An 18,935-nucleotide genomic window follows, 5' to 3' on the forward strand; every position below is an offset into this window, starting at 1 on the left:
CAATCAAATACGACTAAATTTGGGTCACTCCGTCTCAACCTTTAGCCTCACCTAACAAAAAACATAAAGTGAAAATTTGGATTGGATATTTTGAATTATCCATTTTGAAAATCTAGATTTCGAGAATGGATATCCAATCCATAAAATATATAAAATGTATATTAGATTGATCTCCAGATCCAATAAAATGGATTTTAAATGGATTGATTTTTTAATAAAATGGATATTAAATGGATTGGATCATAGAAAAAATGGATTGGATCATAAAAATTGGATTTTTTGCCCACCCTTAATTTTGGGAGGCAAAATAATACACCAAATTTTCATATATTTAACTATTATTACTACTATAATATAAATTAATATAAAATTTAGTATAATTGTATATACAAAAGAAATAACTATAACTACAAAATGAAATCATATATTAGATATTCATATATGATATATTTAAAGACCTTTTCTCAAAATCACATTAAGGAGTTGAATTTATTTTTTTTAAAATATAAATCTATTATTTTATTTTTCATCAATGTATATATTTTTTTAAGTTTAAGTTTAAAAAATATTTTATCATAATCAAATAAAGAATTCAAAGACCCAATTACTAAATGAAAAAATGTATGATAATTGAGTCATAATTAAAACTTGTTATGAAGAAAAAGTAATACATTATTTTTTTTTTTATATTTATAAAAAGATGAATATATAATAGCTCGTGAGATTAAAAATATAATGTTAATTATTGAACTAATATTTCATTATCAAATAAGAGAAAATATAGTTAATTTTTTCTTTAAGAATAAAAGTAAAATCAGATGAAAAATCAAAGTAAAGAAGATAAGAAATTTGTGTCTAACTTACTCTTTCTCCTTATAAACAAAAACAAAAACATGTGAAAGTAAAAAATAAATACAATAGGTAATAGACTAAAAAACAATAAAATAAAAAATAAACAAGTATTTTATTTATTATACTTTATTTTATATTTTATTTTATTATTTATTAATATTATGTTGTAAAATATAAATATGTCTATTTTCATTCCATCATTTATTCCTTGGAAACTGCTGTTTATATAACAATTAAATTAAATTAAATTAAATATAATTAATGATATAATAAAAAAAATAACAAGAAGTTAATTTGGTTTGATTAGAAATTTGTCATATATTTATACTTTTCATTCATTTTAGCTTTTATATTTGATTTTAACTCAATTGAGTTCCTTTTGTAAAAAAAAAAAATCAATAATACCATTTAAAAGTATCACATATTAAAATTTAAGTAAATCAAGTTATAAATTTTGAATATCTTTTTTGTTTGAATTCTTCTAATTTTGACATGTGACAATTTTTAAGTAAAAAATATAAATTTTAACATATAATGTACTTAATGGAAAATATCACATTATTTTTTTTTTTATGAAACTAAAATTCAATTCAATTTTTCATAAAAAATAAAAACTCAATCGAGTAAAACTAGTAAGCAAAATAAATAATAAGTCTAAATATAAAAAAAAATTACTAATTACCTATAAATTATTACATAAACAATAAATTTATTATATGTGTTTTTTTATATTATTGAATGAGATGTTGTTTGTCTATAATTTAAAACATTTTTTTTATTTGATAGTTATTTGTTTCTCATACAATAAAAGGAAGAGAGTTAAAATCACACAAAACTCCTAAAAATATAAGAGAACATCATTCAATCAATAAAAACATTTATTAAAATACAAATACCGTTTGAGAGAATAGTATTTCCAATTAACAAAACCAATAAAACTTAAAAATACACCAATAGAAGCAAAAGAGTAAGAATATAAAGATCTTAAAACGAAAGAAAAACTTACTATATTCAAATGTTTATGAGATAGATACCATTTACACTCTGTCACCTTGATGAGTTAGACTTAAAAATAAAGAGATAAAATAGAAGGGAAATTTTTTTAAAAGAAAGATAGATTACAAAATAAAAACTAACATAGAAAAACAATTAGCATTGCATTTATTAATATTAAATATTTCTTGACATTTTTATTACAACATAACTGGTTTGTATTGGTATAAATTTTTTAGAGTTATATGTAATGCATACTTTAATTAATACTTCCGTAAATCTTTTACTAAACTATATAAAATGCATAAATTTATTCATTTTATTTATTCATCAAATTACCCAAATTTAAAGTTTAGCCATAATGTAGTTATAAGTATCAAATAGAAGTTCCGTTGGAATGGAAAAAGAAAAGGCCAAATCTAAATGAAATGTTAGGGTAAATCAGATATTAATGTTAAACAAGTTTTAACACCATAGGTGGATAATTATCTAATGAAACAAAAAAAAAAAATGAAGGAAGAAAGGATAATAAAAGCAAAACAATTAAAATAAGAGCTCTTACACAATCATATAATATAATTTCCCTTTAAATCAGTTAAACAAATTGCCAATATTTTATCATCAATGCCACTAAGTACTCAATTCATCGGTAGCTGTCAGAAGAATGGAATTTGTATATCATAGAATAGTCAATATGGGTTGGTGGATCATAATATTATAAATGTAAGTTTATTAAAAACTTACGTAACTGCATCGTAAAAACATGTACTGGATAAATTTCCAAAAAGTTTTTAAAGTAAAGCTTTCATAACTTACCCATTTAATGCTGAAAAGTATTCATGCTTCATTTCAGTGGAGAATAACAGAGCAATGTTATTTGTTTTAAAATTATATTTTGACATTCAACTTTTCCCTTACTTCATAAGAAAAATGTATTATTTTCTTAAGTCAGAGTTATTTGGATTTTAAAATATTAATTAAAAGGAATTAAAATTACTATTAAAACCTGTAGAAGTTTACTTATAGAAAATCTCAACAATAATTACTGATCAAGAGGAGAACACCATCAGCATTTACGACATTTGAACATAACATGAGGAACAAGCAACAGATTAGCTAATAGCTTAATAGAAAGACCACAGATTCTCTTTTTATTCTCAATACAAATGCGGAATGGAATAAACAGCACAATGCTAAAGCTGTTGAATTCATCATTGCATCTTCCTGACTAAACTCGAACTTTGCCGTAAATTATCCTGAAATACAACTTTTAAACCGAAAGAACTAATGCAAACAGCTAAAAATCTAAATTTACATTTAGTAAGTTCAAATTCATTACAAAACCAGAGATGAACAAAAAAGGCCATATATGTAAAAAAAAAAAAAAAAACTTGATCGTTTCTACCACAGCTATGAACTTCTGTAATTGTAGTTTCTAGCCCCCAGTTATCTCAATTTAATCTGAATATTATGATTGCACAGCTTTACTTTGTTTGATACAAGCAGGTGTCTTGAACTCCTGGCATTTGCATGTTGATGTAGCCTCAATTGGCATCACTCTGTCAGAAGATGACTCCACTGGAAACAAAGCTTTATTTTCAGTGAATGGAACACTTCTAGCTCTCACACCTTCCTTTGGCTGTGCCCTATCTTTGGAAGTGCAAATGCTTAAGGGTAACTTCTTTAGTTTCACCCTTCCTCTCTTCTTACCTACTGAACACAGATCTTCTGATTTTTTCTCCTCTGCTTCCCCATTGTCTATTACCTCCATTTGGCTTGATCCATGATATCTGAATCCCTTCTTATCTTCCTTGCTTGAACACGCTTCTTGAAGAGAGCCTTCAGAATCAACCTTACTCACCACCACTGCATGCCCATTGTTCATAGATAAGAAATCCTGTCCAGTTACCATGTGGGAATCCGAAGCCTCAGTCATTTCAAGGCTCGAAAAGTTCTTAGGTTTTTTGTATTTCCTGCCTCTTGAGTCTGAATTTGGAGAATTCTTTGAGATTCTCGGAGAACTGTTCATGGCCCGATGCAACTTCCGGGCCAATTCTTCATCCGTCCCACAATTTTCAATTTGTTGATATTTTTTGTACAAGAAATGAACTGGGAGATGCTTCTTGAGCTTGTTCTTCTTCGGATTCCTTTCCTTGCTACCCATTGCCTCTTCGGAGAAAGAGGCAATGAAATCCAAAGCTCTCTTGGCAGATGCAACTGCTTTTGCGGCAATCTCGGCCTTTTCCTCAGCTGCAGCTCTAGCAGCCCTTGCAGCTTTCACTGCAGCCACCGCTTCAGCCTTGGAAGCCTCCACAACCTCCTCAGGGGTAATAAGGTTAGGGTTAGTGGGATGAGAACTCAACAAATTCTTAAGCCTGGCTTCAAATTCAACGGAGTAGGAAGAAGGTGGAGAGGCAACAGCCTCGGAAACTATAGCACAAGAAGCAACAACCCGCGATGGAGATGCTGCTGCAGCATCACCATCCGAGCTCTGTTTTTTCAATCCAGCAAGAAGACGCTTACGAGGAGGCAAAAGAACATCAGCATCCAAGTGATTAACATCACACACATTCTCCATACTAAAATTTAATTCAATTCTTCTCAGAAAACAACGAACAAATCTTCACACGCATTCCAAATCCATTCAGAGTCAAATGATTTCCTCTTATTTGTCGATCTATCTTACAAATCGAACTCCACATCAGCGATCAAACGAATAATTTTAAAAAAAACTACAAGATTCTCAACAAACCCTACAAGAACCTATCTAAGATGGTCGTGCTTTGGAAATGAAAATTGAATTCATCACCATCATGTTTTTCCATTCCAGCGCTTCAGTTCCTAACCAAAAAAAAAAAAAAGCAAAATCAAAATCTAGCACAATCGATTCAGCTTATCTCAATTATGAAAACGGAAAGCAGAACAACAAAACAAAAAGCCGTTAATAACCCAAAAAGCTGGCACGTGGATTCTGCAAACAGCAAAAGCAATTAGAATTCACAGAGACAGATAAATTGAAAGCAGCAAGGTGAGCAGAGTTTCGTATTCATTCACATACATACATTCAATTAATTCCATACGTTTCCACTTAAATTGAGAAAACAAATGAATCAAGAGTTGAATCTGGATTAAACCAATTACAAGGAATCAGCCAGAGTTCCGCGAGATTAAGGATCGAATTTGGAAGCATGGAGAAACAAAGAAGCAGGTCTACGAGTACCTGATCCTATGGAGCACTTGAGAGAAAACGGCGACGTATGGATTAGGGTTTTGGAGAAGAGAAAAAGAATAGGTGGTCAGGATGGTGGTGAAGGTGTTGGGGAAGAAAATCCAGAATCTGAACTAGCAAAAATAAAACCAAAGATTTTTTTTATTTTTCGTTTTTCTTTCTATTGTTAGTTTCGTGTTTGCATTTATTTTTTAATTTTTACTCGAAATGTCAGAAAGTGAAAGAATTTGGATGAGTTCTGTTTTCACATAGAAGCACGCAAGCCAACACACGCCAATCACTCACAACTACGTCACATTCAACGTTATAACTTTCTTCTGTACTTCCTTTTCTTCTCCGTTTTTTCAATAACTGTAACTAATTTTTCAACCTTACTTCCAAACTACCATGCTGTCTTGGTTTCTGTTACATACGATTATTTCTTTTTATAAAAGCTTGTAGTATTCTTTCAACACACTTTTTTGTAAATCAAACATTAATTTTTTTTATTTGATGCAATTAATTCACACCTTTAGCTAATAATTTTCTCACACCTTTCCTTGTCTCCTCTAAGTTATGCATTATAGTTTACAACAAAAGGTGAACTTTTTTTAAAAGTTTTATATAATATGAAAATATGTCGCCATTTAATACAAGTTTGGAATAAATTTTCAACACAACAATATAAAAAAGTATAATATTTGAAAAAAAATCTTTTATATTATAAATATATTGTTTAAAAAGTAATGTAAACTATTATTTACTTCGTAACATAACTAATCTCAATTAATGGTAATATATCTAGATAATAATTTAAGTATTGTATTTATAAATAGAGTTTGAGTGGTCATCGTCAAAACTTTATAAAAAGGTACTCATACGAATTTTGTAATTTATTTTTAAAAGAATCACATAAAATGTGCTTTGAGAAGAGTTCTTATGTTTCCAAGATATATTAACACCACTCAACCAAACGCCTATCATAAAACATTATTCCAAGAATCACCTTTCTCCACCGAGTAGCCATTTATATAGCTTGTGATTTTCCTTCAAGAAACACCCAAAGACTCATCCTATAATTCAAATTACCATTATACAACATTTCTATAGTATATACATAATACTTCAGGTAATACCTCAAGTTTCACTCTCAAAATATAAAACACCATGAATTTCTTTTTAAGAAATTTGTCAATAACCTTTCTATAATCTTATGTAATCATCTCAAGCTAACCTAGGTTAACTTATTATAGCTTGTGAAAGCCCTGATCACATAGTATATCCAATAAGTTATACATCGCTTAGGAGTCGAGATCAAACGTAGTTTAAATACTCCTTCCTCATTTCACCGTTCGAGACATTTTTTTTAAAAACAAAACCGTAACAGAACTTCACATTCCAAATGGACAATATCCGAATAAAAATATCTAATATACCACTTAAATAAAACTTTCTATCTTCAAATCTCTACATTTTTAAATTTACTATGAATAATACTCTCTTATATGAATCTCAACCTTATCAAAAGAGATAATATTTCTAAATATCTCACATTAACACCAAATAATCATATATATATATATATATATATATATATATATATATATATATATATATATATAAATTGGTCTATACAAGTGATTAAAAAATACTAACAATATTTTTTCACATTATGTGTTTGAGTATAATTTTAAGAAAAATAATATTTTAAAATTGAAAAAATAATTTATAGCTACACTGCATCATAATAATGTAATAAAGTTGGTTAAAATACTCCGTTGGTCATTGTTTTTGTATCAAAATCTCAATTTGGTCATCATATTTTTATATTAGTCTCAATTAGGTCCACATTATTGTAAATGAGTAACAATTAGGTATTTTCTATTAGTATGGAACTAACATCGTTAGGTAGGTATCAGTTCCTCATTCTTTCTGAATTTTATTTTATTTTAAATTTTTAATATCTTTTTAATTTTTTTCAAAAATATTTATGTCATGTGTCACGTATGTAGTGTGCTACATGTCAATCTAATATGGTAACACGTGTCAAGTTATTATATGAATATTAGTTTAATCCTCATATTTGTTAATGTGATTTGATTTTAGTTCCAAATTAAAAAAAAAATCAATTTAATGTGTTCCAAATTTATTTTTTATATAAATGTTATGATGATACTTTTATTAAAAGTGATATTTCTATTATATATTTTTAACAATATTAAGTTTATTTAAATTTGTATTTTATATTAAACTTTATTTAAATTTTATTTTAAAGTTATAAATATAGAGATTTATAAATTTATATTCGAAATATTTGCATATTATATCAATAATTTATATATAAATTTTAGAATTGGCTTAAAAGTAATAATTTTATAAATTTAAATGTAAAATTTTAAAATAATTTATAACAAATTAAAATAAATAAATTTTTATTTCTTTAATATTAAATAAATTTAATATTATTAAAATATTTAATAAAAATATTAATTTTAATAAAAATCATTATAATATTATATAAAAGTTAGATTTGCTCTAAATTTCGTGCGTATTTAAATCAAATTAAATTAATAAAAATTGAAAAAAAATGTGAAAGTGACACATAATACCTAATTAACAAAATTAGTTTTCTATTAACAAAAAATACTTAATTATTACTTATTTATAAAAATATAAATTTAATTAAAAATAATAAAAATATAAAGATCAAATTAAGATTTTAATAAAAAAAAGTACGAAAAAAATATTTTAACCTAATCTAAATAAGTTATTAATAAATTAAATGAAGGTACAGAACATGGACCATGATGAAAATTTAACTACTTAATGAACCTTTATTGTAAAAATCAAATTGAGAACCGATCAATAATAATGACAACTTGCCCTACTCGGTGTAAAGAACTCAAGTAAACACATTCACAATTTGACTGTCCCACGCAAAAATCATCAGGGTGATATTATCATAAGCTCAAGTTATATAAAACGTTCAAACCGCCATTCAGCGCAGAATTCGAAAATAGCAAGACAGTGAGGCCTTTTCTCTCCCAGAAGTTTTCCCGATCAAACGTCACCGTCCGATCAGAAACCCTAGGAGCCGGTGAAGCGATCGAACATGCATGTTCTTCGTAATCGCAGCGGCAGAGTATGACGGCCAGCATAAAGCCTTTGCAAGAGGCAGTACGTAGTTCACTCCGTTCTGGCATTTTCTTGTTCGACTTCACGCGCGTCGTCGAGGAACTGGTTTTCAATAGCCTCGATGCTCGTGCCACAAAGGTATCACTCGAGAGAGAACTGAAAAGTGCTTTAGCTTCTAGAATTCGGGGTATACCGATTGAGCTGTGTTCTTTTTTACAGGTATCAGTGTTTGTTGGTGTTGGGAGATGCTATTTGAAAGTAGTTGATGATGGTACTTTTTTATTAGTTTTTATTTACAGAAATGAACGTCTGTTTATTTTTCTTGTTCACAATTCGGAGCTACTTGGCACATTTAGGTTTCGGTGTATCTTTATGGTTTCGATAAATGTATTTGTAGGAAGTGGAATTACTCGAGATGGACTTGAGTTGGTGGGAGAAAGATATGGTATGCATTTCTTCGTTTTTTTTTTCTTTTTTTTTATTTGCCTGCATGCTCCATGATATGTCTATACGTTCATTTAAAGTGAAAAAAATGTCGTGATTAGAAAGCCGCCAATAGACGTTTTATTGTTTTAAGATTTTCATGGTAATAATGCGTACTTTACTTTCAAGATAAAATCTTCTTTATGTATTGACCTTTAAGATTTTCATGGTAATAAAGCGTAGTTTACTTTCAAGATTAAATCTTCTTTATGTATTGACCTTGCCGGTTGTGTGCTCAAATCTCTTTTCTGGAGGTGATTGCGGGTTGTTAAATTATTTAATTTCCATTTAGTTTGTATACGCAGCTTTCCTCGGGGTCAGTGTTGGGAAATCTGTATTAAAAGGAGCTTTTATTTTCTTGATTCTAAAAGTATTAGTTAACAAAGGTAACTAGAGCGATCAGACCATTGTATTCTGTTGCAATGTATCTAACACAAGATCTAAGAAGCTATCATGAGTGACTTTTTGTTAGGTTATATTACATGCAGAGGAAAAAGGGAGCCTTCTTTTTATTTATTCTTCCATGAATTTGAGTTTCCTTGCTGCCTTTGATAATGTTATGTATGTATACTGAACAAGCAGCAACATCAAAATTTCTTAATTTGGTTGACCTGAATGTTACGAGTGAGAATTTCGGTTTCCGTGGGGAGGCTTTGGCTTCCATTTCTGATGTCTCTGTGCTGGAAATTGTGACAAGAACTCATGGAAGGCCAAATGGATATCAAAAAGTGTTGAAGGTAACTAATGGCAGAACTTCCTATGCTTTATTCAGGAAGACATGAATCATATTATAGATGCTATTGATGTACGTTTTGTTTAAGTTTACATTTTTAAATTGACTGCAGGGATGCAAGTGTTTATATCTTGGCATTGATGATGATAGAAAGCAAGTGGGCACCACAGGTAGTAATTTTGGTGAATCTGACGGTTGCTTTTTTCCTTTTATGTCCGAGAATTACACTTACTAATACTTGGATGACATTCATTTTCCCTTATTTTAATGGTAGTCTAGGATTTAAAGTCGTGAAAATCCTTGTATCTATTCCTTTTTGTCTTTGCATTCTCAATTTAAGCTAATTAAGATCCGAGGTCATTATTCTAGGGTTTATAGTTCTCTCGTTTTTCTGTTGGTTCTTATATATGTACATGTATAAGCTAAGATTTTTCTTATCCTTTAGCATATATTTCCATAAAATTTGTGGTTAGTTGGCAGAGGTGTATTAGCTTTATTTAATGCTATTGTAGCTTTTATTTAGCTAGGGTGTATGGGATTCTTCAATCTTCTTTCTCCTCTTTTCTTTCCCAAAAGACAGTTGCCATTTGAATTCCAAGCTACTAAATTTTATAACCAATTGTTTATCATGTCATCTATTGTAGTTGGTTGGTTGATAATGCCTGTTTTGACCAGTTGATATTGCTAGTAATTATAACTTTGAAGCTATGCTCAAGATCTATGAAGCATAGACTTTGACATCGACCCTTTCTAGATGCAACCTGGCTGAAGACTCCAACATGATTAATTTCCAAAATATAGGACACACACACACACACACTCCTTTGATCGTAGTTTGTTAAATTACATCCACTGAATGCAATGGTTGTTAATTAGGACCATTTGTTGGCACTATAGGAAATCTTTTACTTGGTGATTGCTAGATTAGACAACTTTTAATTTGTCTTACTTTCCCCACTTGAAAATAATTTTTTCCTTTGCTTTATTTAAGTTGTTTTCTCTTATAATTTCTCACCAAGAAATCTTCAATTTCTGCCCATATCCATTACACTTATCTGGATAGAAAGTTTTTTCTTGATGGTGAAAGTTTTTTCAGATTCTTCTAGCACAATGACTTGATTGCTAATTAAGGCCTTGTATCTTTTAGTTGTCGTCCGTGATTTATTTTACAATCAACCAGTTCGGAGAAAATGCATACAGTCCAGGTTCTTTTTCTCCTGTCCTACCACAAAAGTGATATGTATTTTGAAGTTGTACTTACCTTGTATGAACTCTATGACTATGTTTCAAATTTTTGGATTGACTGGTGAATTCCATCTCTAAATTGGAAGTCCCAATAAGGTACTGCAATCAATCAAGAAATGTGTAATGCGACTTGCACTTGTGCGTCCAAATATTTCCTTCAAAGTTGTTGATATTGAAAGGTATATTTTTCCTTCAAAGTTGTTGATATTTAAAGGTATATTATATCCGTTCAAAACAATTTGTATCTTCTTTTTTCTGGTTGACTAACATTCTCTTATACCTTACATTCAGAGAGGATGAACTCTTCTGCACACATTCTGCTTCTTCTCCTCTGTCACTTGTAACCAGTGGCTTTGGGGTAGAGGTCACAAGCTCTCTTCACTATTTAGAAGTTGAGAATGATATCATAAAGCTTTCTGGATATGTATCCAGTCCTTGCAATATTTTAAACATGGAGGTGACTCATGTTTCTAATATAAAAAGTCAATTGTCTATTTCATGTTACCCTTGCGTGTAGGTTCTTTCTGGGACCTCTCCCCTAAATTTTGATTCATTTTTGCAGGTCCTGCAGTATGTCTGTATCCTTGTGATTGTCCTATTTTAAATATTGTATAATTGGTAGAGTGGACTTATTGATGTCTGAAAATAATCAAATGCTTTAAACATTTTCATTGTTGACCTTAACATGATAAGATGTTAACTCACAATTTGTTTGCAAGGGCCCAATTCATAAGCTTCTGAGTCAACTGGCTATCAGGTTTGAACATCTGAACTCATGGACTACTGCCAATGAGTTCCGAAACAAGAAGAGAAGCAGGTGTCACCTGGGTCCGGCTTATCTCTTGAATTTAAGTTGCCCCCGATCTATGTATGATTTGGCCTTTGAGCCATCAAAAACGTATGTTAAATTCAAGGTATAGCTTTTCTTAGGTTCCCTTTTCATGTTTCATTTTATCTTGTTGGTGCTTCAATGCGGTGATAATGCATTCTTTTTCCCATGAATGATTTTTGTGAGGTTTTAGTCTAGATTCATGCTTTATATTATACTTTGTGTACTTTGGGTGGTGTAAATTAACTCCACCAAGGAACAATGACCAGAAGATTTGAACTTTCTTTTTCCCATATTCAAATTTTGCTATGAATTATTTTAACAAAACCATGCACTCTTTATAAATGTGATTCTCTCTTTTTTCCTCACATTTTAAGGATTGGACACCTATTCTAAACTTCATTGAGAAGGTCATCAAACAATTCTGGGAGGAGAACATAGCTTCTGGTATACCCTCTCACTGCATCATATTGATATATAGTTCAATGAATTAATAATTTTAATGCTTCTTTTATTTGAGATTCATGTAGTAGAGCCCTCCAATCAATCTGCATACATGGTACAAGAACAACAAGAGAAAGCATATGTCAATGTCATTTCAGACGTACCAGGTAAAGTTTGTAATTTTCATTATCAAATAGTTTCCTTTACAGTTGCACTAATTTAGTCTGATCATTTTTAACCATTTACATTTGTGATTTTTGTTTCATCTTCTATACTTTTTACGATAGAAATAAGGTCCTTATTTTTGCAGAAAAACATTGCTTGAATGATTTATATGCTACAATGGTTTGCTTTCTTTTTTAACATCTGAAGACTGTTGTCAAATATCTTCGATGCAGATATATCAAGGTTTAGATACCAAAATCGTAAGGATTGCCCAGATCTATTCTTTTCTACTTCAGACAAGCTAATTGAAGATGACTATCATCAATCTAACAGGGAAGATGTTAGAACCTCCATTGATTACTTGGAGGCCGTGATGTTCAAAGAGAAACAAAGTACAGGAGACTCTCTTTTTCAGACTGGTTATTCTGGCAACTTATTGGATGATTCACATGCCAAGTGCATATCCACTGTGACAAGAAGGCAGAACAGTTTGCTGATTCATGATAGCAGCAGTTCACTGGAAGGAGATAACTTTTTTTATGGTGAAATACCGGCTATAGAAAGTTTAAATGATTGTGTACCTTTTGATGCACCGAGTTGTTCACATGGAAGAAAATTCCATAAAGAAGCTGATGCGACCAGTGAAGCATTTCAAGATGATTTACATTCTAACTGCAATGGGTACAGTTATGATGTAAATATTAATGGGGATTTGCAGAAACCTTTTCTAAAGGGATGCTCTACTCCAGGAAGTATCCTGCTTAAGAAAGATTTCCTTGTAAATGATGGATATGAAATCCAAAATGATAGCTTTTGTAGCCAGCAGAATACAGGGGATGCTAAGGATTTAAATGATGATGTACCTTTTGATGAACCAAGTTCTTCAAATGGAAGAAAATTCCATAAACAAGCTGATGTGATCAGTGAGTCATTTCAAGATGATTTATGTTATAACTACAATGGGTACAGCTATGATGTAAATATTAATGTGGAGTTGCAGAAACCATTTCTAAAGGGATGCTCTACACTAGGAAGTATCCTGTCTAAGAAAGATTTCTCTGGAAATGATAAATATGAACTCCAAACTGATAGCTTTTGTAGCAAGCAGAATACAGGGGAGGATTATAGAAGTGGTAAGGATTTATTTGTCCATCCCTATCCAGAAGTAAAAAAAAAATTAAAGATGACTAAAAATTCCGATTTTCTTGAAAGAGCATTGGCTGAAGAAAGCTTTCTCCCTTCAGATTTATGCTACTCAGCATCACAAATAGGAAGCTCTGACTTGGATGGGCATCCTCTCTACCCAAAGCCCTCATCTCAAGCACATGCACTGGGTTTTTATCGTTCAACTGGTATCAAAGATGATATTGGAGGAGTATCTAGATGCCTTAAATGGGTCCATCATAAAAATCGTTTTGATGAAAGAGAAAATGAGTGCAATTTCAGCTACAATACTTCATGGAATACCAACCAGCATCACTGTGCATCAAGTTATGCAAATATTGGATTTAATTTTGATGTTGCTGGTGATTCGGGTGAAATATTCAACAAATTAGGTGACTGCGATGATTTCAGTGACATATATTCTACAAAAAGGTCAGATATGTTAAACAAGGAGCTAGACTGGCTGTTGCCTGAGTCATGTGTTAAAAGATGCAAGATGCCTGACAAGAACAAAGGCAAAACAGATAAATTTAGAAATTCAACTTTGGAGGAAAATCATGAAAGATCTCGAAGAAGCATTTCAGCTCCTCCTTTTTATAGAGGCAAAAGGAGGTTTTTCTCTTTAAATCATCCCTCAGAAATAAAAGCCAAAAGTCAGATTGACCGTGTGTATAACCCTGGCTTCATTCATGAAGGTTTTTACATTTTCTTCCTTTTATTTATCTCCTTTGTTCCCTTTTCTTATTGGAACCAATGGTTTTGAACATGCAGAAGCTAGTAATTCTGAAGATCCTCAACAGCCTCCTGTTGCTCGCCACGAAAGCACTAAAGATCTCTTACTGCAAGGATCCAAGTAGGATGATATTTTATTGATCCATAAAAGCTGCTTAAATGTTGGGAATAAGTTCTTACTGATCCTGGTGGTTTTGCACTGATTGTAGAATCAATGTGAAACAAACTTCAGAGGTTCTGGGTGCTATGCAGGTTAATGACATAACAGAGATTGAAGAACTTGACAGTTTCAACATTCAAAACTGTGCTCCATTTGGGGGTAAGTTAAATGTGTTGGTAAAACTGAAGTCTGATATGACAAGATGAGCTCCTTTGAAATACCTTAGTTATGGCTCAGAATCATATTCAGATTGTTCAGCCTTGAAATTTGGCCTGATGAAAAAGTCTATTTGCTTTGTTGCCTTCTTATCTTTACAGATTATTTTGAGCTACTTGTTTAATTCTAAAATGTTAAGTTTCTTTACAATTAATTTCATGAGGTTATGTAAAGCTGGGTGTGTTTATTATTTTCTGCCCAAATGAAAAAGGCCAATATTTATTTTATTTTATTTTATTTGCACTGTCTTCTACATAAAAAAGTTAATTGTTGTTTATCTGGGTTATGCGTGCAATTTGTTTCATGTTTGTATGATCAATAGTTGAACATTTTCATGCTTGCTATTCATTTAATGTTAATACAATCAATAGTTGAAGATTTTAAAAGGTCTGTCTTTTCATTCAATTGTTACCTTCTTTTAAACCCTTACTGTCTGATATTTCAGAATTGCTCTCTAAGGATGTCCAAGATCCCATAGATTATGGGACTAAGTGGAGGAATTGCTCACCTGATTTTACAGTTATGTTGTAAATATTTAGAAGCCTATTATGTAAAATAGACGACAATTATTAGTATGCAGGATGTCTATTTGATCTGACTATGAGTATGACCTTTGCACAGAAGAATGATATACAGGCTAATGCTCAATGTCGAAACAATATACTTGACATTTCTTCTGGATTGCATCTTGCTGGAGATTCATTGATTCCAGAAACCATCAGTAAGAAATGTCTTGAGGATGCTAAAGTTTTGCCTCAGGTGGATAAAAAATTCATTCCAGTTGTGGCTGGCAGAACCCTTGCTGTTATTGATCAGGTCTGTCTATTGCATATTATAGCAGTATGGTTGAATTTCATTTTTAGGTGCACCAAGTCCTTTATGGAATATTGCTAAACCGAGGATAGCTATAGTGCAATGGCTTCTGTGAATGAAAATGTCGATAGCCAGAAGGTCTATTAGAAATCTTGCAATTCCTTGTGTCTCAAAGTTTGGCTGCCTGTCATCCTGCAAACTGGCAAATATACTTTTACTCAGGAACACTTGCTATATTTCCCTACATGCATGCAATTTCATCTTGGCACATAGAATAAACCAGTGTTCCTATATTTATTTTGCAACATTAGAAGAGAATACTCTTGAATATTTCTGTATAAGTGTATATCATTTTATCTAGGTTGGTTAGTTGCAAATGACTTTGTTAGAAAGTTATAACAGCCATCGGACAGTTGCAACAAACTCTTAGTCCTTACTATTTTACACATTAATAATAGTAATATCTTTCTGTTCTCTCATTTTAATGCAAATCTGCATGTTTAATTTATCTGCATTTTGCCCTTGGGGGTGTAAAGAAGGGTGATGATTTGATGAGCCATGAGGAAGACCAAACTTAGGTAGCCTAGGGATTCCCGTTGTACCTATATGTGCCACCATTACAGACAGTTACATCATTTTTAAGCCCAAAGATTGGAGGACCAGATACACCTAGGAGAAACAGATAATTTAATAGAATTCAATCCGGGTAACCCGTGAGCATGTAACCCACAACTACTTATTAAACTGAATTACACTATCCTTTCAGACAGGTAGATTCACTTTAGCAGCCACCCAAATATCTCTTCTCAACATTCTTAATGCCTTCTGTTGGATCTCTCAGCTTGATTTGAGTTTATTTATTACTATAAAGAATGAATAAAGCAGAAATGCCTGCTGCTAACAGAGATAATAAATGCACATTTTTCTAATCAGTAAGAACCTAAGGAGGAAACTTGAGGTGAAATTAATAGTAGTACTCCTTTTACAGCATGCAGCAGATGAAAGAATCAGACTGGAAGACTTGCGTCAAAAGGTAAACTTGTTCACACTGAGTCTATCGGAAATATTCTCTAGTTTTACTTATGAAACTAGTCAAATACTTAGGTATTGTCGGGAGAAGCAAAAACAGTAACCTATCTGCATACTGAACTGGAACTGGTATGCATTCTATGAATTAGAGAATTTAATGATTATGATATTTTTCCAAATCTTAAAATTCATACACTGCTAGTAAGATTCATGATGCAGGTACTGCCAGAGATTGGTTATCAATTACTTCATAGTTATAGCGAACAGATTAAAGATTGGGGCTGGATCTGCAACATCCATGCTAATAATTCCGAGACCTTTAGAAGGTATACCTCTCTGGCTCCCCAGTAGAGTTTTTATATATTTACCTTCACCAAGTTATGTTACAACATATATAGTTTTGTGATGCCTGTTATTTATTTGTTCATGGCTTGCATCACATAAAATTTCTCTACGTACCAATTAAACTATTGTTTGGATTCAAAATTGAACAATGGGATAATTTGCTAAGTCTTCTTTCAATTTGTTATTCAGGTTTTTTTTAATTTATAATTTTGACTGCCTTTGCAGGAATCTGGATATTATAAAAAGACAAGAAACGACGATCACACTTATTGCGGTCAACATTAGTTTTTTTTCTCTTCAATTTTTCTTTTAACTAGCTGAAAATATTAAATTTTTTATTTCTGCGTTTAGTTTTGAATTTTAAATGCATGTTTTGCATATTACTGACTTTAATCACATCTTATAGGTACCGTGTATTTTAGGGGTCAAATTAAATGATGTTGATCTTTTAGAATTTCTTCAACAGGTTATAAACGTCCTGATCAAATTTCTAGTTGTCTCCCTTAAAAGGTTGGACATTTTATGTTTTTCTAACTTCCAATATATCATTACCTTCCAGCTTGCTGACACTGATGGATCATCAACAATGCCACCCTCTGTCATACGATTGTTAAATTCGAAAGCATGCAGAGGTATGTGTGTAACCGCAGGAACCCCTGCAATCACATGCTCAATGAGTTTGGAAATCGTTCTTGTGCTTACATGTTTCCTTGTACAAAACTAGGGTCATTTCTTTAGTAAGTAAAATAAGCTCTGTTCATAATTATGTGCAAGAGCTGTATTGATGATATGTTTATTTTATCTTCCTATTTGATGAGTAAACAGGGGTGAACCCCTCTGATACTTTGTTTGAAGAAGAATATTGACGTTATACTCAGAAGAGATGAGAAGTTAAATAAGTCATAGGTTTGATCGTCATAGCCACTTATAAGAAGAACTCAGTTTTACTAGGATAAGATGTGACAATCAATTCTATAACTTATCATTCACCTGTCACTTTTCTTGACTGCAGCATTAATATTCTTCTCTAAACTGAAACTGAATATCATAATGTCTTGCTATTTTCTGAAACCAGAAATATATGATATCGTCCTTCATTTTATCTCAATAGCATGCAATAAAACTCCCATCTGTTGCTCTCATCTTGTGAGGGAATATTGCAGTCATCGGTAATATTCCATTAATTTTATCAATAATTCTGGCGTTTTGAAGGTGCAATTATGTTTGGGGATTCATTGCTACCATCAGAATGTTCCCTTCTAGTTGAAGAGCTAAAGCATACATCGCTTTGTTTCCAAGTAAGATATAGGTTTCCATGTTTGTAGATCTATAAGAGAGGAAAGACAGTGTTGATGAGAATTTGGAATTTTGTTTTCAGTGTGCTCATGGGCGACCAACAACTGTTCCTCTAGTCAACTTGGAGGCACTGCATAGTCAGATAGCCAAGCTTCGACTGATGAACGAGTCTTCAAGTGATAAGTGGCACGGATTACGTAAACATAAAGTATGCGTTGAACGTGTAGCACAACGTTTAAATTCTGCTACTGGAATTTGACACACTTCAAAACCATTCTTTTGTAATTTAGTGTACAGAAAATATTGAGGAAGTAAACAAATAATGAAGCAATGGTGCTTATATAGATATTACTGGATAACACCATTTCCACTGAAGCTTGTGTCCGTGTCGTTCAATTTCATCAAGTTTTACATTAATAATAGATTGAATTTGAACGCAAGGAGAGATGTACATTTATATTTTTCTTTTGTTTCCTTCCAATAAATTCATTCTCTGTACATGTGAAACTAAATGCTGATAAAAAAAATATATGAAACTAAAAATCAATACATAATTTATCTTCTACGGTGTTATTCTGAACCTATCATTAGTAAAAAGAAGATGAATATATATATACAATAAATTAAAACTGAATTAATTTCAAATTATAAAAGTATTTAATCCATCTAACAATATAATTTGTCAAACTCAATATGTTTGGAAAGATTCTAAAGCATATTTCACTATAAATTCATATTTGACCTATAAAAAATATCGATAATAAAAATCAACTTGAATTCCTTATAGAAGAATTTTTTTTTTCATTTATAGGTGATCACTTGCACTTATTATAAAAAAAATGATGATATACGAACCTTTTTTCAAATTTTGATCACTTGACGTCTCTTATATGATTAAATTATCAGTAAAAATATACGATATCATTTCTTTAATAAAGTTCGTATTTAATATATTTATAAACTAATATATTATAGATATCTTAAATAATTTCTTATGAAGAGATAAATCAAGTGTGAATTATCTCAAGTCTACGTAGCACCATTACATCAACTTTAAAATAATGCAATTCAGCCTAAATTTCAGCATATCAAC

General features: G+C 31.1%; 2 protein-coding genes across 6 annotated transcripts; one reads left to right on the forward strand and one right to left on the reverse strand.

Annotated features, from left to right (window-relative positions):
* Positions 1 to 3,130: 3,130 nt before the first annotated feature.
* LOC114174139 (uncharacterized) lies at positions 3,131 to 5,254 on the reverse strand. Of its 3 annotated transcripts, XM_028058909.2 has the most exons (3): positions 5,066 to 5,241; positions 4,908 to 4,968; positions 3,131 to 4,686 (listed from the first exon to the last, which is right to left on the reverse strand). In XM_028058909.2, the coding sequence occupies exon 3, from the start codon at positions 4,421 to 4,423 to the stop codon at positions 3,314 to 3,316; it is 1,110 nt and encodes a 369-aa protein (XP_027914710.1). In that variant the 5' UTR covers positions 4,424 to 4,686; positions 4,908 to 4,968; positions 5,066 to 5,241; the 3' UTR covers positions 3,131 to 3,313. The 3 variants fall into 3 exon arrangements, with proteins under 3 accessions (XP_027914710.1, XP_027914708.1, XP_027914709.1); XM_028058907.2 differs by lacking the exon at positions 4,908 to 4,968 and having other exon boundaries at positions 5,066 to 5,254; XM_028058908.2 differs by lacking the exon at positions 4,908 to 4,968 and having other exon boundaries at positions 4,987 to 5,241.
* A 2,705-nt stretch (positions 5,255 to 7,959) lies between these two features.
* Positions 7,960 to 18,282, forward strand: MLH3 (MUTL protein homolog 3). Of its 3 annotated transcripts, XM_028057618.2 has the most exons (25): positions 7,967 to 8,326; positions 8,408 to 8,459; positions 8,586 to 8,633; positions 9,254 to 9,408; positions 9,517 to 9,574; positions 10,552 to 10,609; positions 10,736 to 10,828; positions 10,941 to 11,106; positions 11,212 to 11,227; positions 11,343 to 11,563; positions 11,856 to 11,925; positions 12,009 to 12,089; positions 12,321 to 13,946; positions 14,023 to 14,104; positions 14,193 to 14,302; positions 14,805 to 14,878; positions 14,981 to 15,175; positions 16,161 to 16,205; positions 16,277 to 16,330; positions 16,421 to 16,527; positions 16,772 to 16,820; positions 16,953 to 17,012; positions 17,106 to 17,178; positions 17,759 to 17,844; positions 17,925 to 18,282. In XM_028057618.2, exons 1-25 carry the CDS (start codon positions 8,198 to 8,200, stop codon positions 18,099 to 18,101), a joined length of 3,885 nt encoding a protein of 1,294 aa, XP_027913419.2. In that variant the 5' UTR covers positions 7,967 to 8,197; the 3' UTR covers positions 18,102 to 18,282. The 3 variants fall into 3 exon arrangements, 2 of the variants coding, with proteins under 2 accessions (XP_027913421.2, XP_027913419.2); XR_003602491.2 differs by lacking the exon at positions 17,925 to 18,282 and having other exon boundaries at positions 7,960 to 8,326; positions 16,408 to 16,527; XM_028057620.2 differs by lacking the exons at positions 16,772 to 16,820; positions 16,953 to 17,012; positions 17,106 to 17,178; positions 17,759 to 17,844; positions 17,925 to 18,282 and having other exon boundaries at positions 7,960 to 8,326; positions 16,404 to 16,527.
* Positions 18,283 to 18,935: the final 653 nt, after the last annotated feature.

This window comes from Vigna unguiculata, chromosome 2 (assembly GCF_037176805.1).
Source record: "Vigna unguiculata cultivar grain cowpea cultivar isolate G323 ecotype 2 chromosome 2, ASM3717680v1, whole genome shotgun sequence".
NCBI classification, from domain to species: Eukaryota; Viridiplantae; Streptophyta; class Magnoliopsida; order Fabales; family Fabaceae; genus Vigna; species Vigna unguiculata.

What these genes read in the sequence shown, in the direction of transcription:
- LOC114174139 (XM_028058907.2), bottom strand. Translation starts at nt 4,423, where the DNA reads ATGGAGAATGTGTGTGATGTTAATCACTTGGATGCTGATGTTCTTTTG.
- MLH3 (XM_028057618.2), top strand. Translation starts at nt 8,198, where the DNA reads ATGACGGCCAGCATAAAGCCTTTGCAAGAGGCAGTACGTAGTTCACTC. An exon ending in GTTGGTGGGAGAAAGATATG is followed by an intron (nt 8,634 to 9,253) that starts GTATGCATTTCT and finishes CTGAACAAGCAG; the next exon opens with CAACATCAAAATTTCTTAAT. An exon ending in CCCTTGCTGTTATTGATCAG is followed by an intron (nt 15,176 to 16,160) that starts GTCTGTCTATTG and finishes CTCCTTTTACAG; the next exon opens with CATGCAGCAGATGAAAGAAT.